General features: G+C 41.7%; 1 protein-coding gene across 1 annotated transcript in view; it reads left to right on the top strand.

The window, feature by feature from the left end:
- Window positions 1-25,083, top strand: part of LOC310761174 (parapinopsin-like) — a 52,420-nt gene that overhangs the window by 11,367 nt on the left and 15,970 nt on the right. The window contains exons 3-4 of the mRNA XM_083610939.1: window positions 8,864-9,183; window positions 16,473-16,706. Of these exons, the coding sequence (XP_083467065.1) occupies window positions 8,864-9,183; window positions 16,473-16,706 (554 nt within the window). The remainder of the gene's footprint in view (window positions 1-8,863; window positions 9,184-16,472; window positions 16,707-25,083) is intronic.

Here is a 25,083-nt window from a genome sequence, read left to right as displayed (position 1 = left end):
GACCCCAGTTGTAAAGCTGCATGTGGATTCATACCCAGCTGCTTTGTATGTCACTCCCACCTACCACTTACGTAACAAAACAAAAAAAAAAAGACCAAATGAATGTGAGTCCTTTTTCCTGTCCTCCTGCTAGGTTGCTTGATCATGCTCTCCTGCTTTCTGTGTGGCCTACAAGCAGTACTTTTTCTTTGGTGTAAAAGAAAAGAAAAGGAGATGTCAGTATTCTTATACAGTGGTACCTCGGAAGTCAAACGGAATCTGTTCCGGAAGTCCGTTCGACTTCCAAAACATTCGGGAAGCTGTGTAAGCTGCGTCGGACATTCGGGTTCACTCACTTCCGGGTTTGCGGCATCCGGGAGCCAAAACTTTTGACTCGCAAGGCATTTGGGATCCAAGGTAGGACTGTATTTATATTAAGTGTCATGCGTTCTAGAACAAAATGGCTGCTATGGACAGCAAAAAAAAGGGGGGGAAGGTACCGGTACTCTGTACTCAGGACACACAAATCTTATGTAGCCCTAGAAGGTGTGGCTGCCATTCTTTGAGGCTGTGGATGGTCCCTTGATTCAGGGGTGTCATGTTCCACTTTGCTGCTTGAGTTGGGATGGGAAGTGCTGCCTCACCACTGCACTGCTGCCGCACTGCCTCCACAACTCTGCCCTCACCCCAGCACAGTGGCGGCATTAAGTGGTGACAACAACAGGTTCTGGAGAGATCCACAAAGCCTTGTACTGTATTCATTAATGTCAAAAAGAAATAAGACAATATGGAATTATTGTTTCTCAGCCTTCGATATTGACCTGAATTGTAAAACCGAAATAGTTTTTTCCCCCTTGTTATTTATTTATTTATTATCCAGATAACATTGGGAAATGTCACTGTTGGCTGAAATCTATAATTTGTGTCCCTGTGAAATACGTAGTCCTAAGTAGCCTTGAGTCAGTATTCATGATAGCATTTCTGGATGGCTGAACCTTTAAAAAATTGTATCTTAGTTTTAGTATGTTTGGCCTTATATAAATGAAAAATCCTTAAAATGGTACAGAAGAACACAGCATCCCATGATAAATAAAAGGGGCATAACTAGAGAGAAGTTGCTTGGCTATTTTTTGAGGGGGTTTTAATAAACGGGAAACAGATCCAAACCTAGGCAGTGTTGGTTCTGTGCAGAATAATTGGAAAGAATCTACTTGCATGTTTGCATTTACTGTATATTCTGCAGAATCTCCTTCGGATAAGACATCGGTTACAATTAATGTTCTAAAGCAAATTTCAACTTTTAACAAGTAGCAGAGCTTCTGTAGTTATTAAGGCAATCTGGAAGAACATGAAGACCATAATGACCAAATGAATGATCGCAAAATTAATTCTAGATAAATAAGTTTCAAGGACAAACACACTTTTTAGCTGTAACCAGGGCTTTGACCTTCAGTTGGATAGTTTTAATTTTAGAGTCTTTGGATCTGGCCTATTTAACCAGGCATTGTGATTAATAACACTTTCATAACTGGAGTTGATGAAGAGCCTTGTTCCTATCCCTTTCAGCTCCAGATATATGTTCCTTTAAAAAGTAGGTAACCTTGATTTCGGTGGAATCAACCTGCCCTTGTAGTGTGTTGTCACCTTAAAGCCTAAATTTGCCTTAGTTTTAAAATAAAAATCCAAGTACTTTATCAGAGTCCTATCAAGAATGCAGAAGTAATTCAGGAATTTAAAAAAAGGACAAAAGGGGAGGGACTAACCAGAATAAATGAAAAACACAATAAGCGTTTAGAACTGAGGGTATATCTTTATGAGAGACATATACTGGTTTTATAGTCCCCTTTCTTGCTGTTGGGGTATGTGTGTATGTGTGTGAATTTTGCCCCCTTTATCCTATAAAAATGTTTGTGCTCAAGCGTTTAATGGGGAAAGTCAGGAAAGGAATCTGTGACCTTCTATATATAAGGCACATCCATGAGTATTACCGTATTTTCCCGTGTATAAGACTGGGTTTTTAAACCAAAAAATTAGGTTTAAAATTGGGGCTCTTCTTATACATGGGTAGTGCTGAGGTTTTTTTTCTTCTTAATTTGGAGTCTCCCAAAATTATACATGGGGGCGTCTGAGAGATGGGAAAGTATGGTATGTTCTGGCCCTCCTGGAAAGCTGTGGTCTTCTCTGTAATAGCCAAAATCTTTGGAATGCTCTCTCCATGGAGGCAAATGGGTGCTAACTCCCCCCCCCAAACAATGTGGCACCAGGTAAAAACATTTTTATTCTCTGGGACATAAGGATAACTAATCATATTGGTACTCAGTTTGGGCTTCAGTGTGCATGTTTTGTAATTGTTGTGTTGATATTGTCCATTATTTCACAGACATGTTGTGGGTGGTAGGGAAATGTCACTTGAGGTTATTGATGTCATGGACTCCTGACTAGATAGTAGCTAGTGTCACTGATGACAAATAATCACCTTACACACAAACAACCCAGTGGCAGTGCAGAAATTACTTCCACGGACAGTCTTAACTTCTGGTGTGAACTGGATATTGCATGTAACACCACTCTGACAAGCCACTGAAATCCCCTTAAAAATCTCTCTATATAATAAAAATGAAAGAATGTCGTCATGCAACTCCCTTGAAGGGGGGGCTAATCCCTGGATTTCCATGAAGTCAGGGTGAGGCAGGGAAGCAAACGTGAAGTCAAGTTGCACAACGGCAGTGGCCCTGGCATGGGAACAAGAAAGGAGAAACACTGAGAGGGGGGAAAGTGGTTTGATTAAAACGACAGCAGAGGTTTGAGTAAAGTAGAGATGAAGAGACATTGAAGTTTTGTTTTCAAAAGACTTTTAACAAGTTTTAACTTTCTCCCCCGCTTTACTCAAACTTCTGCCATCATTTTAAAATGGTCACTTCCCTCCTTTCTAGGTTTACGTAGACTTATTTTGATCTTTTAAAGACCTTCAGCTCACAATTAAGCTATTAGTAGATTACTATGTGCATTGTGAGATACATTACACTTAGTTGAAATCAAAGGTTAGCAATTAGTAGCATTTAAGAAGCTTTCATTTCCCAGGTAATTTAAGTCACTTGTTGGCAAAGTGACTGTTCTTGTCCTTCTCCTGTCACTTACATGTGTCCAGTTATCAGCGTAACCTAAAAGATCTTTTATGCCAGGCAAGTTTTCTCATTAAAAAGGGGGTGTGGGGGAAGGAGGGAAAACACTTATTTAAGATGAGTGAAGTTGATAGCTGGTGGGAGTTTGCTCACACATGTTTATACTTCAGTAACTTATTAATGAAATAAAATGTAAAAGCCTTACCCTCCACAGGGAAGTTTTATGGGGAAAGCATAACTTTTTAAAATTTAAAACTATAGCTTCAAATGTAATGCTTGAACTTCCAATATTTAACAAACCAGATTATAAACAATGACAGGGCTTTGTCCTCAAGCATGTTTAGAAACCCTTAAGGCTTCTAGTTTGTTGTTATCTATTATCATATACCCAGGAGGTAGAATGAGTTCAAACGTTTACTCCAGGATTCTAAATTGGAATACTTGGAATGTGCTGCTAATGAACTTGTGCATGGAAAAGGAGCAGAAAATGATTGGTGCTCTTTAGACAATACGCATTTCAAAAAGGAACTTCCTACTCTTTATGCCCAGGTCAAGCCACAGCACTTAACTCTGCCATAAGTGTGTCCCTGGTTCTGATCTTTCACATTTAAATATTTTTCTAAGAACCGATTTGCAGGCCATTGAACCAGCGGTGACAGTACAGTAGAAACTTGTTTTGCTAATGGTAGAATCGTGTCCAGCTGAGTTGTTTCAGGTGGAACTGAGGCTACCCATGGTCTTAAAACTGTGGGAATGGTGCATCCAAAATACTATTCAAAGGGTTAATGCTGTAGCCTAGAATCTTGTGATGTCATATATATACTGAGGCAGGTTTCCCCCCCAGTATATGTCTGTGTGCGTGAGTTTTAATTGTGAGAACAGCAGGTGCTTAGTGTTCTGCTGCTGCCTGCCTCAGGGCCAGTCTGTAAATATCAGTCCAGTTTCAGATGCAAATTCATGGAAATATGTTTCAGTAACATAAGTGTCACCTGCCTCCCTTGTACATTCAGTCTGACAAGAGCAAGTAGAGCAATGAAATTCATATGTCATTGTGGCGATCACACAGGGTCCCCGGACATTTGACGGTCTATTGATCCCTGTGCCACCACTGTGATTGCTTCCCCGCTGCCACCGACCCGTTTCTCTCAGGTACACACAGAGTCCAGACAGTTGTTAACATTAAATCAAATAAGCAAGTTTATTTTATTAGCCTTAGCAAGTTTATGGTTTCAGATAATTTTTCTTGTCAGTTTCTTAATCTTAGTTTCTATACCAGCCTATACCTTTCCTAATAACTGCTGACTGATTATCCCAACTGTCTATCTGACTCCTCCTATCAGTTTCTCTCACAACACAACTCGACCAACCCACAGACCAACCCAACTCCCTCTTCCTTCTCCAACTCCCAACTGACCTCCAAACAACTCTTAACTCCTCCCCTTGGGTTTCCACTGGCCAATCACTTCACACCCATTTAACCCCTTCCTTATGACCCAGCATGATGTCACCTAGGAGGGCAAACACCACAGTCATCTTAAACTTTAAAAGCAAGCGTTGCGTGGTTTTTGTAGGAGAAAAAAGAACTGTTAAAAAAGGGTCAAATGACCCGGGGCAACCTCCACACAACTTTGCAAAGTATAATTACCACGTGTGTGGGGGGGGAGTCCATGGAGTTGGAGGTGTCAGTTGGCTGTGATGATTTTACTTGCTAATTTGCTAATGTAGCATCACTCCCATCTGCTCCAATATGGATTCCTCACGCTGTTTAGGAAACAGCAGTGCAGTGTAGACAAAGCCCGGAGCTGTCAGGGCTGGAAGTTAAACTGAAGGGGAGCAAACAGCCTGCCTTTTGCTTCCATTCAGCCTCTGATCTAAAGGCAAGAAAAGGAATTGAAATCATAAGTCACATACTCTGTAGTGTACTCCAAGGCAAGAGGTGGTGAACCACTTTCGACTGGAGGACCAGATCCCCAAGTGGAGAGTCCTTCTGTGGCAAACCTCAATAGGTGCGCGGCTGTGGGCCCCTGTCAAGCACATCATATGAATGAATGAATATTTGCGCCGGCCATCGGCCATAGCAATAAAACAACAATACGATATACAAAGAATAGAAATAAAAAGTGAATTATATAAAATTCTAAAAGTGAATTATATAAAATACATTTTAGGGTTTTGAATCAATAGTCAAATAGTGAATCTTATTCTAATTGCCTCAGCTTGCAGCCTTTGCTGTCACCTGCTCATCTTGATCTGCCAAGAGAAAGGACACTGTGGCAGTGGCTGGACGACCCGGAATGGACATTAAGAGGGGCTTATTCCTTATTCCTTATTCCTCAAGTCTTTATAAAGAGTGCACATCATATGTGCATCAGGCATTGCCCATCAAAGGAAGATTCTTGTTTTGCAATTGTTGGGTTATAACTCCCGTCTTCCCTGGCCATTGCCTATGTTGACTGGAGTTGATGGGAGTTGGACTCTTAACAACACCGAGAGAGTCACAGTTTCTCCATCCTCATAGAGTCTGCATTTAGTTACTGCACTGAGATGGCATGTGTGAGGTGGTAATAATAATATTAATATTATTAGACTAGCCTCTCTTCTAGGTGTATTGTTGTACCTGGGATTGTCCTGAGGACTGCTGGGACGCAGAAATATTTAGTGGTGGTTCTTCCATTTTTGAAAATATAAAATCCAGCTGTTATCAGGATCTGTCTCCATCACTTGGAAGTAGTCACTATTGAATCGAAGCCACATTCTTTTTTCCCCCTCTGTAAGCACAATCCTCTAAATTCGTTGGCATACCTAGTGAAATACTTTTTCTTTTGATAAGAATTTTTTCTTTTTCTTCCCCCCCCCAGAAGTTAACTAAGTGGACGTGTCTTGGTTGTTTACATTGGTATTTTCCTAAACATCAAAGGGGACAAATCTTATGTAGAGGTGGCAATGCCTTTGTAATTGGGGCATCATTAAACGATTTCCAGGTCAATAAACAACAGCCATTTATTGATTTGCAGACAGCGCCACAATTACGCACTTGTATAATCCATAGCAAACCCTGCTAGTTTCCAAATGCTTCTTGTCTGCCTGTTAAAAAAAAACCAAACTTCTCACTACATACCAGAGGACAACCCCCACTCACCCACGGACACACCAGCTGTGTGTAAATGTCAATGTTGCTGTCATTGTGTATGCATTTCAGCGCAAACAAGCAAACAAACTTTGTTTCAATTTAGTGGATTAAGAATTAGCTTCTGGTAAATTTGTAGCCCACTTTGGCCTTTTGGTATGCATAGGTATTGAATGTGTGAAGTGGCTTCCAAAAAATGTGCTAGCTAGCCCTGTTCTCTAGGTGCCAACACATGCAGTTGTACTTATTCTTATGGTGGGAGCCCCATGTCCATATCTTTCAGTCTATCCCTGTGTCCAGGACACAGACAAAGCATGAACTTAGCAGCCCACATGATAACATCTGTTGCTGGAACACAGTGGGAACTGTTTGAATTCTCTGCCATGTAAAAATAAAAGGAGCATTCCTATACATACATGTCAAAGAAGGGGGAACAGGGCAGAACATGTACCTTAACAGTAGTTCACAGCTTTCTTAATTCAAATATTTGATCCTTCACTGCAATCTGTAGGGGACAGCCTTGCAAATGATAGATCACTTGGAGCTTCCGATTGTGGACAGCACCCTTCAGTGCCCAGCTCTCCCTCTCTCAAACTGGAAGAGTTGCAGGTCCCATTGCTACATCTGTTGCTCCTCCCAAGCATCTTTTGTGCCCCATTTTGGCAACTGAACAGCTTGCTACTACCCCTTTGTTGGATCTGTCCCAGAAACCTCCCATTGCTGACCCCAGTCTTCCATTATAAGATAAAGGGGGGTGAGGCCATCTTGCCAAACACTTTCTGAGTTTACTTGTAGACATATCTGCTCTATATGCCAAACTTCAGAAGGTTGAGGTGTCTAGATCAGTGGCGTAGCGTGGGGGGTGCAGGGGGTGCGGGCCGCACCGGGCGCAACATCTGGGGTTAGGGCAAATCCATGGGTTAGGGGGCGCAAATCCACGGGTTAGGGGGCGCAAATCCACGGGTTAGGGGGCGCAAATTACTTGCCTTGCCCCGGGTGCTGACAACCCACGCTACGCCACTGGTCTAGATGTTAGCCTAAGTCAGAATGTTCTTGGGCCAAGGCTTGGTTTGGATAATAATAATAATAATAATAATAATAATAATAATAATAATAATAATAAATTTATTATTTGTACCCCGCCCATCTGGCTGGGTTTCCCCAGCCACTCTGGGCAGCTTCCAACAAAGACAAAAAATACACTAAGATTAACCACTATGGCAGTCCCTTTTTCTTTGCAGAAACCCCATCTTACAGATATCGAATCACAGGCTTGGAGAGGAACCCAATGATGACATCTAGACAAGCCCCCCTCCTTTCATGACTCATGGAAGTGAAACCCAGTAATAAGATACAAAGATGATAATGTTTCATATACTTTTCTGCCATTAAGAAAATAGACTTCTAACCTGAAGAATATAGACTAAAACTCAAGCTGTTCCACTCATGTCTGTAGGAGGAAACCATCTGGGTTGGGCGGATTGTATGATTACTTCCCACACTAGCACAAGCCATCCCACAGGAAAGGAAGATATAGGCATAGGATCCACATCTTCTGTAGTCTGTATCCTCCTGAGAATATCAGTCACACTGAAATGGTTGACTCAGGGTCATGTTCATCAGAGGATAGCATAGTCATCTGCTTGCTTAGGCCCACATTCTTGCTCCCAAAAGCTTCCTGGGACCACCTCATGATTGCCAGCTGCCCACTTCTGTCATTTTTCTTCCTAACCCCCAGGGATGAGTGAGCAAATGATGACCATGAAAAGCTGAGTGCAGCTTCCATTGGTTCTTTCTCACTTGCCTGCCAGCACTCTCACAGGCGGACCAGCTGGCAGGGATATTGTCCTGTGTCCTGATGAAAACTTGGGAAATTGCTTTAAAACAGTCATCATGACTTTACAAAAAAATCTATTCAGATACAGTTGTCTTTACCAAAGGGAATGTATTTCCACTGAGACAGAGGCAGGAGTTTTGAATATTTTCTTTGAATAATTCTGAGATTGCCAAAAGCTTCAAAAGCAGATCTATACTATACTATACTATACTATACTATACTATACTATACTATACTATACTATACTATTTGGTTCCATCATCTTTATGTCCTTTGGTGACAAGGAAGTAACAATAAAGATCAATGGAGACCAGGAGGTCAAGTTCCCTTGGGATGAATTTTGCAAAATTGGGGTTCAGCTTGGGGTAAATTTTGCAAAATTATTCTCAGTGGAGGGAGACATCGCTATCATAAATGTCAAGTTTGAAGTTCAGTCATGCCTTTTTTGTGTGTTTATAGAAGGGAAAACGGAAAATAAAATGTGTTACTTGACCTTGTCTGACTTGCCAGCTTCTTCCTATTGATCCTGGGAGGGGGAATTATTGGTTTTGTTTTGTTCTTATTATGTATTTTTGTGTTTTTTATATTGTAATTTTATGCTATGAACCACCCTGAGATCTATGGATGATAGGCGGTATACAAATTTAACTAATAATAATAATAATAATATTTCCCCTTGACGTTCTAATCATGCAGAAAATGGTATTTCGCTTTCTGCCCTTTAAGTCTTTACGTCATATGAAATAACACAAAATGATTCTCTTAATTATTTTTGTCTCCACTTCTTTCTCGTTGCAGGCATTGTGTCTTTGATCTCGTTGGCCATTCTGTCTTATGAACGTTACAGCACCCTCACCAGTAAACGTGGCTCCGACTACCAAAAGGCTCTGTTAGGAGTTGGGGGCTCCTGGCTCTATTCTCTGGTTTGGACTGTGCCCCCTCTCATTGGCTGGAGCAGCTACGGGCTCGAGCGGGCAGGCACCAGCTGTTCCGTCCGATGGACCTCTGAAACACCAGAGTCCGTGTCGTACATCATCTGCCTCTTCATATTCTGCTTAGTCATCCCCGTAACAGTGATGATATACTGCTACGCCCGCCTCTTTTATGATGTCAAACAGGTAAGTGCATCACAGGCGTTATATGCTATCTCTGAGGAAGGTTGCGTTTCGGATACGTGCCCTGTAATATACATACTTAAAAAAATGAATTGAAGGCTTTCAAAGATGGTAGATTTCTCTCATTTCATATTTGAAGGCCCTAATCCTCTGCACACTTACTTGAGAGTAAGTCCCCTATACTTAGTGGCATCTCTGTTTGTTTATTACAGTTCTATCCTATCCTCCTTTGAGAGCAATCGTCTCCTATCTAGGAAGCTTTCAGGGCCATAGCTACTTTCCCTCAGTAGCAGAGCTGCATGTCTTCATAAACTGTTCTCTAGGAACATAGAGCAAAAAGATTGATGCATTGCAGGGTTTGGGCTAGATGACCCTTGTTGTCCCTTCCAACTCTACAATTCTGTGATTCTACGAAGCTGTTTTACATCAGGTGAGCCTCTTGGTCCATCCACCTCAGTACTGTCTACGTTGACTGACAGTTACTACAGTATCCAAGGTATAGACACAGAATATTCCCAGCCTTCCCTGGAGATTCCAGGGATTGCCTCCATCTGAATCCAAAGCAGATCCTTTATCTCCTGCTCCTTCTGAATAAATATTTTGTTTGTTTCTTTAAAATATTTATATGGTGGCCTTGAAGGTAAACTCATGCAGTTTGGTTCTGAGTGCAGATGAAGAAAAGACTTGGCTCCAGGAGAACACCTAGGCTGTTCCTCTGATCAGACAGGGTAACAATAGCATCATCTATGACAGGTAAACTCACCAAGTCCAGACCATCAAACCTTTCCATCGATGAATAGGGGTTATCTGTCTTGGACACTGATGAACTGACTGAAAATGGTTTAGGTTGAATAATGAATTGAACTGGTAATTCCATTGCTCTCCATTAATAAGATGCTTTTACCTAATTTGTAAATGGATGAACCAACTTCAGCATCATTAAGGGTTGTCTGCAGGATTGATTAGCTTTAATGAACCAGGCGCCTTTTGATTGTCCTCATGGATCTGACGAGTTGACAGTATTTGTGATTAATTTGTTATTCAGGATTGCACTTCTAATTACTACAGTGTCTACTGAGAAGTAAGTCCTTCAGTTCAGTGGAACCAAACGGGGTTAGGATTGCAGCCTAATTTATTCTACCTTGATTAATGAGATTTATGATGTTGTTGAACTCCAACTCCCATCAACTCCAGCCAACAAACCCAGTGGGGAGGGATGATGGATGCTGTAGTCAAGCAATGTCTGGAGGGGCACCATGGCAGCTATTCCTGCATTTTATAATTTCTGCAAAAACATGTACAGCAGTTAAACTTTGCTTATGCTCTGCTCTTTCCCAGGCTCCACCACATGTTAGGTGTTGGCTGGATATTGTGATGTTGCTTTAGAATTAGAACTTGGAGAACTCTCATGCAAAGGACAAAATTTGGAAGGGTTATGCATGTATTGATTGTCCGGAGAACTCTTCAGTTTTTACTTATTCTTCAGTGTGGTAGACATCTCCTGGCTTTCAGTGATGTTTTTCTCATTTGAAGCCCCAAGAGTCCAATTTTAGTCAGGTTCTAAGTACTTGAGTAAGCAGGGTTGGCCTTTGCATGAGAATTTTGAAATTAGGGCTATGAGTAATGCTAGATGATATATTTGATTTCAGGAGCTAACTCCTAGAGGATTCCTGTCAGAGCAAAAGCTATTACCTGAATACCTTCAAGAATTAAATATCTGCCCAGTAGGAACCTACAATATTCACAAAGCGCTCTAACATTTCAAAGCCAAGATTGTAGGACATTAGGATCTACTATAATCAGACTGATTATTCCGGATTGTTTATTGCTACATCATATGGTGTTTATTTCAGGGGAAATAATAAACTTCGTTAAACTGCCTTTAAAAAGGGCAAAACTAGAATTAAAACATGTGTATAACCTTCATAACGGATGTGTGTATTTTGTACACAACTATTTGCACTATGTTCCATATGGCGATAGCCAAAAGAACAGATTTCAGTGGAGCTACTCAGTACGTCTTAATTGGAAATCACTCACAGTATCTTGTGAGAATGTGGCACAGAATTCTTAACAACAGACTTTAATTGTTACCGTAATTAAGGCTGCACTCCCAACCTCATTTACCGGGGAGTAAGCCCCATTGAATTCAACAGAATTAGGATTTACTTATGAGTAGGCATGGTTAGGATTGTGGCTTTAGCCATTTCAAAATTCCATATTCATTCAAAAAACCACTTTTTACTTCTGTTAGAAGTCTCTTGTGTATACTGTGCACTTAAAAAAAATCTGGATGTGTACAACAATAAGAAAATTAATTTCTTATTGTATACTGTATTTGGCTGAATGCAAAGAGAGGTTGTCTTCTCTAGGGGTTGTTTGTTACTAAAGGAAAGGGAACTTTCTGTCTGGTGCCACTCTTCACAGTAGAATGCACAAATAACACATTAATGTTCCATGTACTAGGAAATGACATCTCTTCTGGCTTTATACTTCTGCCTGTGTACTATATGCCATTGACCCAAGCCATAAACTCCTGGTGATGCTTCCAGTATAATACTTCCTTGTACCTGTTAGCAAGAATTTCCTTAAAGAGCAAACAGGGCAGAACAATACTTCCACAGGAAAATTACCCACAGAATAGTAAGCAAAGAAATTTGTTTGAACTTTCTAACGTTTGAGTGGCAGCAATATTGGAACTTGCGCTTAAATGCAGATGAGGATTCTTCACCTCAAAGCCCTTGATCCCTTAACTTCTCAATGTTTCGTGTCCTCTTAGGAATCCTTACCTGTTACCACACACAAATTGCTTGTTAATATAAACACATTTCCTTTAAATGGAAATATTCTCTTTTGGAGATACAGGTGAAACTCGGAAAATTAGAATATCATGGAAAAGTTCATTTATTTCAGTAATTCAACTTAAAAGGTGAAACTAATATATGAGATAGACTCATGACATGCAAAGCAAGATATGTCAAGCCTTTATTTGTTATAATTGTGATGATCATGGCGTACAGCTGATGAAAACCCCAAATTAACAATATCAGAAAATTAGAATATTAAATGAAACCAGCAAAACAAGGACTGCAAATAGAGCAATATTGGACCTCTGAGAAGTAGAAGCATGCATATGTAGTCAGTGCTTGGTTTGGCCCCCTTTTGCATCAATTACTGCCTCAATGCGGTGTGGCATGGATGCTATCAGCCTGTGGCACTCCTGAGGTGTTATGGAAGACCAGGAAGCTTCAATAGCAGCCTTCAGCTCTTCTGCATTGCTCGGTCTCATGTCTCTCATCTGTCTCTTGGCAATGCCAGCAAACTCGCCTGACCTGAACCCCATAGAGAATCTATGGGGTTCAGGTCAGGCGAGTTTGCTGGCCAATCAAGCACAGTAATCCCATGGGCATTGAACCAGGTTTTGGTACTTTTGGCAGTGTGGGCAGGTGCCAAATTCCTGCTGGAAAATGAAGTCAGCATCCCCATAAAGCTCGTCTGCGGAAGGAAGCATGAAGTTCTCCAAAATCTCCTGGTAGACGGCCATGTTGACCCTGGACTTAATGGTGTTGGTCCACTGTTGTTGAGTCCAGGGTCAACGCAGCTGTCTACCAGGAGATTTTGGGGCACTTCATGCTTCCTTCCGCAGACGGGTTTTATGGGGACACTGACTTCATTTTCCAGTTTCACCTTTTAAGTTGAATTACTGAGATAAATGAACTTTCCCACGATATTCTAATTTTCTGAGTTTCACCTGTAGTCTAACAGCTGCTGTACGGTGAGATGGGGGGAAAGCTGGTGGTTGATGTCTCATCCTGGCTATGTTTTTACCTGGAATATTTCATCTCCGCTTTCTAAAGCTATTGTGATAGTACCTGCCGCTGCAGGTCTCAGAGGCTATCTGAGCTGAATCCTGATGGCTTCCTTGTGTTCCTCACTTTTATCTCCCTTAGAGACCTGTTGCAGTTGTTTCACCTGTCAAAAAGAATCTAGGGATGTCTTGCTGGAGGCACATGCTTAGGTGCATCAGAGAAAGCCTCTCTTTTCCTTAGAGGGAGTAGCTGAATACAGATACAGAAGGAAGCACCGTAGGATTGCATCTGTTTAAAGGAGCTTGTATAATCTCACTTGGCAACCAGTTGTTGCTGGGATGGGAGACCCGGAAGGAACTTCATTGTTTCTTGAGCGTTGGTTGGATGAATGCGTTGTGACAGGATCCCCAACCCTGGGACATCCTGATAGTTTATGTGTCTCTGGGGATAAATGCATCTATTTTGGTTTGTGGGTAAATGGTTTTTTTGTTTTGTTTTTTTTTGCTTCAGGGCAAATGCAGAATTCTGGGTGGGCCCAGAGGGAATTGTGCCTCTGTAATGAACTCTTCTTGCAAGCTGTATTTGTAAGGGGGCCCAGCTATGCTGCTTGTAACTTGCCCGCTTGCGCTGTGAGCAGTCAAACACTGAATTCAGGCCAAGTTTGAAGACTTGTTTACTCTGTACCTCTCACTCTATAGTGCCCTATAGTGCCTCAGACACAAGAACCTTACATATATAACAGACTTGGGTGCCAAGTTCAGATGGCTGTGTTGCCAAAATAAGGCTGCTCAGAAACAAGAGGAAGCATACTTGCAGTAAACCATAGCGTTTACAGTGTTTTCAGAACACTAGGGTTTACAGAAGTATTACAATATTTGGGGGAGATTTCATGAGACAACCCTCCCCCCAATCCAATGATGATTGGAAATTTTTCATGTCTGGTGTTTTATGGTATTTTAATATTTTGTTGGAAGCCGCCCAGAGTGGCTGGGGAAACCCAGCAAGATGGGTGGGGTATTAATAATAATAATAATAATAATAATAATAATAATAATAATAATGACTATTATTACTCAGTGGCCATGGAATGCTGAGTTTCTTTGGGTGAGGAAGGCACAAATAATCAAGAGACAGAGGGAAAGTGGGACTAGAATATCCTGAAAGGGGAAATGGCTAGATAGAACACTGAACAAGAGTACAATCTGCAACGTTTTGTCACAGTCCCCACTTGTTCATGCTTTTCTTAACAAGGCTCAGGCCAAATCTGAAAGTCACACACTGACAAAAGTTCTTGAAAGTAAGCTGATTCTGTGATGTTCCAAAATGCTTTGTCTTCTGATGGATGCTGGTAAACACGACCCCAGAAGGCCCAACATGAAGAGAGTCGGTGTGATGTGAAAGTGCTTACCTTGCGATAATTATGAGTCAACAGTGTGAGCCCATTCAGGGTGATTGGTCTTGGCCTCTCCTCTCCCCAGTAGCTGCTTTCACCTTCTCAGAATCCACAGATGGTGGAACGGATAGTCAGAAACAGTTGCTTTATACATCTCAGGTTCAATCCCCAACATCTCCCAGTAGGTCTGGGAGAGACTCCCTGTCTGATACCCTGGAGAGTTGCTGCAGTCAGTGTAGACCAGGCATGTCCAAACTTGGCCCTCCAGATGTTTTGAGACTACAATTCCCATCATCCCTGACCACTTGTCCTGTTAGCTAGGGATGGTGGGAGTTGTAGTCCCAAAACATCTGGAGGGCCAAGTTTGGCCATGCCTGGTATAGACAGTACAGAAACAGATGGAACAGTGAGTCTGCCTAGGTGTTAGGCAGCTTTTTTAGGTAAATATTAATATATGGTTTGGGGAGTGGGTGTTATGTACTGAAGTTTCTCACCCTGGGCCAGCAGGGGGATACTGTAGATAGTTTTTACTCAGGTCCACATATGCAGATAAGGGATCGAAAGTGACGTTCAGTGATTGGATAGTTACAGAAAGTTGTTACAGTTACATTATACTGGAGCTCTATATAAGCAGGCTGGCTGAACCCTTCAGTTCAGTTCTGTTCTGGCCTGTGAATAAACAAGAGCTGTTTGAAGAATCGCTGTGTCGTCTGATATGTTCACCCACAACCTAACAGTGGGCATTCAGGCGGCAGTTTCCTGTTTGCAGTATGAAATGTTAACATCCATTGTACTGGGCAAATGAACATACTTTCTTGAGCTGGAACCAGTTTTTTTCTTAAAAAAAAGAAAAATAGGTGCCGGTATGCAGTCCCTCTCCTTAGACATTGCATCTTATTTATTAAAGACATTTCAAAGAGTAACTCTATGATTCAGGTCAGGGATAGTCAATTTCTGTACATCAGGATTGTTGTTCAGGCACTGATCTGTGAGCACTGCGCACACTTGTCAGGCTCTAGAATGTTGCTACCAATTGACAATATCGACTTAAAAGTTATATAACACTAATTAGGAGCTGTATGAGATAGTAGTACAATATATTTACACGCGATGATTGATTGGTTCTTCAGCAGCTGTTTTCAAGGACATTTACCTACAGAACTCCTAGAGAGGGACAATATTTACAACTTTTAAAGAATATTTTATTTTCCTTTCAAATTAAATTGAGCAATTAACACACACATAACCATTTAGTAATGCCCTGGGGATCTATTTGGGAGCCAATTCTGACCATCCGTTGTTCAGATTCTAAAGCGTTCCAGGGCGAAGAGCAGCCAATTCAAAGCAATTCCATGCCAAAGGGTGCTCCAAAACAGAAAACGATGCTGCAGTCCTACGCATAGTTGCTTAGGAGTAATCCCCATTTAATTCAATGGGATTAGCTTCCAAGCAGGCATGCTTAAGATTTGCCCTGTAAGCTTATTAATTAAAAACAATCTGGAGTACCGGGTATTTTGCGGATGCCGCGTGACACCCAATTTTAGTTTTAACTTTGGATTTGTTTCAGGGGTGAGGCAGTAGGGGTGCTTAAAACCAGTGTCTGGGAGCAGTTAACGGCCAATAAACTGCAAGAAAAGCCAGCCTGAGGCACCTGTCTTGTTCTGCATAATGATAAGGCTGGTCCTGCTCAAAAGAACAAGGGCCTGACTCTGTTATGTATTCAGTGGTCTGAATTTGCCTGAGCTTGAGTCTGGACTAAGGATTCTGAGCCCCTGCGTTCTGATTCGATTCATGATATCCAATCACATTGGATATGCCATTGGCCCTTAAACTCTTGAGTCATGATTCGCAGCTTGGAAGTTTAGACAGCCAATCACGTTGGTAGTGGGAGTGGCCCAGGCCTTCAGAAATGTATATAAGCAGTTGCTTTGCCCCTGTTGTTTAGTTCTGTTTGTTCAATAAAGGTTCTTGCTGTTATCACTGTGTCTTGCCTCGTGGGAACCCACCTACACTTCAAAGACCATTTCAAATGACTTGCTATACTTTGGATATTTTGGACTGCTAATAAGACACTATGTAATTTTTACCAGGTTGGAAAAATACGGAAGACTTCTGCCCGTAAAAGAGAATTCCACGTCCTCTTCATGGTGATCACGACCATCATCTGTTACCTGATTTGCTGGATGCCCTATGGAGTTATAGCTCTCCTTGCGACATTCGGTAGACCAGGCTTGGTGTCCCCAGTTGCAAGCGTCATACCATCTATTCTGGCAAAGAGCAGCACTGTATGCAATCCAATCATCTACATACTTATGAACAAACAGGTGAGCATTACAGTTAAAGCAAGCTGTCTTATGTAAACGGAAAATGACTTCTGTGCTCCCAAAGTAATATTCCTTTGTTTGAGGACTACTTAGACTAAGAGTTATTAGCATCTGAAGCAGAAAATCCAAAATGGAGGACTTTCCCCCCAAGGCAAGGTAAATAATTTCCACCTTTGCTGGTGCTCAACAATTTGCTTTTTTATTCTGTGGCTGCCTTGCTCTACCTAATGGGATCGACTTTTGAATAGTTATGCATAGGATTGCACAGTTAATAGATTAAAACTCATAGGACAACCAAGATTATTTTAGTTGGGCGATAAGCTCAATAGTTATTTTGACTAGTAAATAATAGCAGTTTGGGGGTGGAGCTTTGGGGGTGGAATGAGGGCTGGCTCCCTTGTGCTAAAATTATGGTTTTAACAGGGATGGGGTTTTAACTTGAGTGGGTATTGTTTTATTTTGGAGGTGATGTTCTTTGTTTTCAAATATTATATCTTAATATGTATTTTGTATTTGTGGTCTGGGATACTGTTTAGGGGCTTTTGTTGGGGAATGTATTTACAGTGGAACCTTGGTTTTCGAGCGTCTCGGAAGCCGAACAGTTCGGAACCCGAACACCGAAAACCCGGAAGTAATTGTTTCCATTTCTGAACGTGCCTCGGAAGTCAAATGGCTTCCAAGGCGCGTTTTTTATTTTTCCCCATTGACTTTACAGCCAGCCCATTGATCCTTGGTTTTCGAATGTTTCAAGAGTTGAACGATCTTCTGGAATGGATTACGTTCGAAAACCGAGGTTCCACTGTATGAGTTTGTATACATTAGTATTGCTAACTGTTTTAGTTGTTTTCATAATCTATTTTGTACTTTCAACATTGTAACTTTTATGTTGTGAACCGCTCTGAGACCTAATAACGATTCATTGCCTTTAGAATAGGCAACCTGATGAATTTCTTTAAAGGGAGATAGAGAACATTTGTTTGGTTTGTTATTGCTTTCCTAGATTAATTGGTACAAAAGTGTTAAGGATGGAATCTTACAGTGGGACTGTATCTTGATAAGCACGTGTCATGGGCGAGAATGACAATCTCGGTATCATCCTGTGTGTCTTCGGCAATTCTGGGGGAAATTGTAGTAGCAACCTGCTCAAGTGCACTGTTTCCCTCACTGAGCAAGGGACAACTTCTTGGCCCTTGAAAATGAGGGTTATGGTGAGGTGATGTAGCTACGAGAAGCAACTCACCAGGTGTGGTGGAGGTCCTATGTTAGCTTCCCTGCAGGTGGGGTTCTGTTCCTCACTGGTAGGGAGATGGGCGAGGCGGTGGGAGGTCTGCGCAGTGCAAACCTCCCCTTTTCCTGCTCCAGAGTTACTGATGGAGTTTCTAAGATAACTCCCACAGGCCAGAGCTGTGGCTTCTCCCACTAATATATTAAGATATTGCAACACTGTCAGAGTTGTGCGTCAGGCTTGTAATGTATGCTGTGCTCATCTTTCTGAATCACCTCTTTTCACACCACGGGGGTTTCCACAATAGGAAATTCATCTTTGTCATCATAACTGCTTGTACTGACTTTCGGAAACTTGGAAAAATGCCTCTTCGTAGACCCATGCTTGTTGTTTTCCCTGAACATCTTGAAAGTCTCTTGTGTCATTCTCCCTGCCCGAGAGCAAAAGCATTGAATTCACCATTTGCAGATTAGGGATACATTGTGATTTTAAATAATATACCTTCGGAAAATTAGGTACATGTCAGCATGTCACATGCTTAAATAGGCGAAATCTAACTTGCCAGTGGAAAAGTGTCATCCTTGAATGGTGCCCTCTTGTGACTCTTTGTAGAAATATTCTTTGGTTCTCGTGGGAATGGCTCTTAAAAGCATTTTCATGTTTGGATCTAGGATCCTTGAGGAAACGTAGGATTCCTCCAAGTGAGTTTCTTTCTAGATCTATTCCCGTATTTGTGGTGAGACTGGGCTCACCCAGCAATGTTACACTACAACAGACCATGTCCTCAGCTCCAGCCCAATGTTGAGACCTTGAACCCACACCTGTGAACTCTTGCCTCAGTACAATGGCTCATACGAGTGCGCTGTTAGCTATTTCTATATTACCGTTCCTATAGAATTCAGCTAAGTTATATTTATATCTATATACTGGAAAGATCTAACAAACATCATTTTGCGGGGTATTGTTTTGTTCGTTACATTATGTATTTTTGTGTTTTTATGCTATGACTCCTCAGATAAAGGGCATTATACAAACTGAATAAATAATAAGAATTTTAAAAATAGCTACCTCACTTCCGGTTCTAAAATGTTAGGATTTCAACACAGCATGTTAGGATTTTACAAACATTAGAGCATGTTTTTACTCAAGACATCTTACTGCTAGTGTAAAAAGGATATAAAATAACAGTAGCAACCTGTAGTCTTATTCAAGATGGCAAGATGTAGAGAATTTATCCAATCATCATTAATTCTTTTTAAAAATGTGAACAGTTCGCTGAAAAGATGTGGCAGTTCTGGGGAGTACAGTGGTAGAAACCTGCTGAAATGTACTATATTCTCTTCATTTCCTCTCTCCCTTTTATTTGGCTTGCAAGTTTATTTTGAAAATGGGATGTAGACTTCCAAGAGCTGTTGGTAAGAATAATTCTTCTGTCAGAGTCAGATAATCAAGGAAAAGAATGCTTCACTACCTCATATATTATTTAAAGCAGTAGCCACTGTGATCTCATCTCTTTTTCATTATTATGTAATATTTACATATCTTTGGAGTCTGCACAATAAGTTCACACTAACGAGCCGAGACAACCTTCCACCAAGAGGAATACAATAAAAAGACTAGTAAGGGCTAGAGGGGGAAAGGAAGAGTGAGAGATACAACAAAAAAGGTTGCATAATTCATCCTTTCATATTCATCTTCTTCACCATCATCTTCACCCATTTTAGCTGTAAGATCCCCTCCCTTTACAGTGCTACCTTGGTTCGCAAACTCCTTGATACTCAAACAACTTGGAACCCAAACACTGCAAACCCGGAAGTAAGTGTTCCGCTTTGCGAACTCTTTTCGGAAGCTGAATGTGCTCTGTTTTGAGTGTTATGCTTCCAGTTTGAGTGCCACATTTCTGATTTGAGTGTTACGCTGAGGTCTGTCTGTTTTTTGCTATTTGTTTTGCGTTTTTGTTTTTGTGGCTCTTTTTTCTTTTGTTTTTGTGACTGCGTGGAACCCAGTTCAGCTACTGATTGATTGTGTGACTGCAGTACATTGTTTATTGCTTTCATTTTATGGATCAATGGTCTCGCTAGATAGTAAAGTTCATGTTAAATTGCTGTTTAAGGGGTTGTTTTTAAAAGTCTGGATTGAATTAATCTGTTTTGCATTACTTTCTATGGGAAAGTGCGCCTTGGTTTTGGAACGCTTTGGTTTTGGAACGGACTTCCAGAACGGATTAAGTTTGAGAACCAAGGTACCACTTTATATATAAGGGTGCGATATGTATTTCTGTACAACTACAGAGGAAAAATACATTTTCTCCAGTCCATTCAGGCCACTAACTGCAAGGTGTAGGACTCTCATTCTGGATTGGGATCTCTGGAAGCCATTTGGGAAAGACCATTTAAATTGGTTCCCATCTCCCTGTGGAGGAGAAGGGTCACGGAGAATTCTAGTTGCACCAGGAAGTGAACTGACCATGTCACTTCTTTTGTTCTACTGGAACTTTGTCTCAGGTCACCCATGTCTGCAGAGGTAAACACCAAATCTAAGGCATGTCTACGACTATGATGAATAGGGCCAGATTTAAGAAACAATGAAAATACAATTTGAAAAACCACACAGTGCAGCACAGCACGCTACAATTGCTACAACAGTCAAAAAAGAATGATAATAATTTAAGTTGTGCGTCAAGATCCTCAGCAATTTTCAAGTGATCTATTGGAGGAAAAACATTTGGCAACCACTGGCCTGGATTGAAAGGATGATTGATTCATAATGAGCTATAATAGAAGTTTCAATTAATCTGACCGTGACAATTTTTATAAAACTACCAAGGCTGTAAAATGTGATGGCTTTAATAGTCTGTGGAATTAATTTTTTAAAAGTTTGGCATTTCAGATTTAAATGCTGCTATTCTCAATTGATGCCTGTCATTGTAATTTAAAATTATATCCTGTATTTTTAATGTTATTTTTCGTTTTGTATATAGTGTGACAGCCTGTGGCTAAGTCACTATTTAATAACCCAATTAGCTGCTTCCCACAGCCTACAGGCTTTATGACTCTTTTCTAGCACACTTATAATTTTATTCCTTTTCCATCTCCAAGACGTGTAAAACTGATTCTGAAAGCACAGTAATTGACATTAAAACACACAGATGTGTGTAATAGTTATGCAAGAACACACACAGGATGGCTGTACTTGTTACATCCTTCCTACACAAACTGTTCTTTCAACATTATCATTCAAGGAGATTTACATTCTGACCCTTCAAGATGAATCCCAAGGTAATGGCAGGACTAAAAGTGTGTGAAATCTTAAAAAACTTTTAGGAGTCTTTGCCTGTTTATCTTCCAAATTTGTGCTGACATGAGAACAGACTACCTTTCCCCCCCATGCAAACATTACCTCTGAAGCAGCTTAGTATCATTCCCAAAACAATAAATAGTCCTGCAAACTCCATCCCCACCCACAACTCAGGGAAATCCATCATCAAAAGAGAACAAGGAAAACATTGCTTTGTGTATACTAACTCATATTTATAGATTCAGAATTAGAAATTACTGTTATAATTTAAATAGGAATACCACACTCTGATCATAGTGAAGAAAACTGTGGCCAGGTGACGTGTCCCTGCTCAGTGTGCTATACTAATGCTACAAATAAATATGTTATAATAATAAATGTTCATGGGGAACGGTTCTCAAGGTCCCTGCCCTTTTCTATTTCTCTCCCACCCTCTCTCTTACACACGGAATCGTAGAATTAGAGTGTTGGAATGAACCTTACTTTCTCTTATAGAAACAGTATTCTAAACTTGTTTATCAAACGCTGCCATTAATAAATGCATTTCCAATTGAAGCTGGATGTTGAAATGATGACTTGAAGATTGGCCTATGGGCATATGTCATTCTGTATCCATCAATCATAATTTGCTTGGCTAAATAATTCTGACATAGTATTGTTGGATAAGGAGCTAGGTGAAGTGTTCTCTTTCAAGCTGTATGTTAGAAGTCCTTGGGTCTGCCAACAATTACTTAGGGACATTTTTCAAAGAAACTTTGCCTTAGTTAGGAGGACCTTCCGCCCTAGGGTACGCTACTTTTCGTTAGAGCACAGAAGTTAAGTTTAAAGTTAGCTTGTCACAATGTTTGATCTGATTGATCGTATTTCTATGGCACTTTTGATTCAAACGAATCTCAAAGCAGCTTACAAACAATAAATAATACAAAACGATAAAACATAACAGAGCGTCACAAATACAGCATAATGTCTGTTGCATGCGTAATGAAAACATTAGGAATCCACTTTATTATCAAATTAACTGCTGGTATAATGGCTATAAATGTATCTGGAGGTTTGCAAGCCACCTTGAGTGTGCCTACGCATCAAAGGTTGAGATATAAACTATGGAAACAAACACAATTATTTATTTTATAGCTCACTTCTGAAGCTATCCTTGATTATATAGAAAAATGTTTGGATGTCACAAGAAGGCCCTGGCACTCATATCTAGCCCCAGTCTGGGAGCAGACCCAGTTTTAACCATCAGGCAGCTGCCTAGGGTGGCAGAATTTTAGGGGCAGCAAAATTAGAAGGGCAGTAGAATTTGAAAGGCGGCAAATGATGACCATGTTGGTGGAAGAGCCAGCAGCTGCCATTCCCAGTAGTCTTCACAGTGAGTCGAGGACCTGCCACCCGCTTTGAGATAAATAAGACACAGGGACACATGTATTTAGGTTAATGGGCTAAAGAAGGCCACAACTTTATTGGTTACAGCATGTGAGGGGCATTGGCTTAGGCATTGGATCAAACAATCTATACATGACTCCACTCCGGGCAGCAGGGAGTCATCCTAAGGTTAACAACCAGTGGGAGGAGCTTGTTGATGCAAATACACCTGGAAGCTTCCCCTGATGTCACTGGGGGTCGTGCCATGGCCCTAGCCACCAGCAGGGCATTGGACAGGATCCACAACCGCTGGATTCCTTTAGTGGAATACCCAAACAAGGGGATTATTGGGAATGTGGGACCGCTGCATCCACATTATCCTTAGGGGGGGGGAACCTCCCAAGTGAGTTTTGTTGGGGAATAGAGAGAGAGCACAGAGCTCTCCTCAGAGCTTCCCCATCTTGGGAGGCCCTTTTGAGGTCCCAAATATCAGAAAGACTGCCTCCTTCCCATCAGACTAGCTCAAGTGCTCTGATTGGGGCCCTTTTGGTAGAGTCTCTACCCTCAGAGGCTTGGGGAAGGGTGGTGGTCCAGGAGAGGGCATTCCATGGCAACCCCTAAGCTGTGGAATTCCATCTCCACAGAGGTGTATCTGTCTTCTGAAAGATGCTGAAGAGGCACCTGTTTGGACACTTTGGGTATATACTGTTAGGACCCGCCTTATTTTTTATGGTTTCAAGTTGTTCTGTTATTGTTAACGTTGTGTTTTAATGATGGGACCTTTGGGTGAAGGGCAGGCAACAAATCAATAAAGTGTTGGCTAAATTGTTGGAAGCAGAAGTGTGGAAACATTTGGCTTAGGTGCAGTACAGACACACCCTTCATAGATTTTCTCTTAAAAGCAGTGAATGGAGAACCTGTGAACTTCCAGATGTTCTTGGACTTCCAACTCCCGTTTTTGCCAGCCAGCATTAATGGTGCGTCAGGGATGGTGGATGGGATTGTCCCAAGAGCATCTTGAGGGCTACAGGGTTCCCACCACTATCTTAAACACATGGCGTTGACTTAAAATTGTACATTCATGAATTACTGCTTCTGACATTCATACATAGACAGGGAATTATAAGTTCACAAACAGAAATGATAAATCAGCAGTTGACTAATAGTGACTTGTTGGGCATCAGATTTGTTGATGAAACCCGTATGTAAGTGTGCACAGTCTGCAAAGCTGGACTATTAGGACCTTGCACAATCACGAAGTTGACTATGGATTCAGCTTAGGTATTCTAATTGGGTTCAGCCTAGGTATTCTTAATGTTTGATAATAATAATAATAATAATAATAATAATAATAATAATAATAATTTATTATTTGTACCCCGCCCATCTGGCTGGGCCTCCCCAGCCACTCTGGGCGGCTTCCATAGAAACCAAAAATACACTAAAATATCACAGATTAAAAACTTCCCTGAACAGGGCTGCCTTAAGATGTCTTCTGAATGTCAGGTAGTTATTTATCGCTTTGACATCTGATGGGAGGGCGTTCCACAGGGCAGGCGCCACTACCGAGAAGGCCCTCTGCCTGGTTCCCTGTAGCTTTGCTTCTCGCAATGAGGGAACCGCCAGAAGGCCCTCGGCGCTGGACCTCAGCGTCCGGGCAGAACGATGGGGGTGGAGACACTCCTTCAGGTATACTGGGCCGAGGCCGTTTAGGGCTTTAAAGGTCAACACCAGCACTTTGAATTGTGCTCGGAAACATACTGGGAGCCAATGTAGGTCTTTCAAGACCGGTGTTATGTGGTCTCGGCGGCCGCCCCCAGTCACCAGTCTAGCTGCCGCATTCTGGATTAGTTGTAGTTTCCGAGTCACCTTCAAAGGTTGCCCCACGTAGAGCGCATTGCAGTAGTCCAAGCGGGAGATAACCAGAGCATGCACCACTCTGGCGAGACAGTCCGCGGGCAGGTAGGGTCTCTGCCTGCGTACCAGGTGGAGTTGGTAGACAGCTGCCCTGGATACAGAATTGACCTGCGCCTCCATGGACAGCTGTGAGTCCAAAATGACTCCCAGGCTGCGCACCTGGTCCTTCAGGGGCACAGTCACCCTATTCAGGACCAAGGAGTCCTCCACTCCAGCCCGCCCCCTGTCCCCCCAAAACAGTACTTCTGTCTTGTCAGGATTCAACCTCAATCCATTAGCCGCCATCCATCCTCCAACCGCCTCCAGGCACTCACACAGGACCTTCACCGCCTTCACTGGTTCTGATTTGAAAGAGAGGTAGAGCTGGGTATCATCTGCATATTGATGGACACCCAGTCCAAACCCCCTGATTATCTCTCCCAGCGGCTTCATATAGATGACAAGCGAATGGATTGAAGACCTTTTGCAGAGCCGTTCAGATCTCAGAAAAAGTGACTGGGGCTACAGGTTGTACGACTGGCATTTAAAAAGCTTGTGCCCCTGCAAATTAACCTTTGTACTACAGCTCCTACT

The sequence above is a fragment of the Podarcis filfolensis genome, assembly GCF_964270895.1.
Source record: "Podarcis filfolensis genome assembly, chromosome: 4".
In the NCBI taxonomy this organism is placed as follows: domain Eukaryota; kingdom Metazoa; phylum Chordata; class Lepidosauria; order Squamata; family Lacertidae; genus Podarcis; species Podarcis filfolensis.
This window is presented reverse-complemented; position numbering and strand designations above follow the sequence as displayed.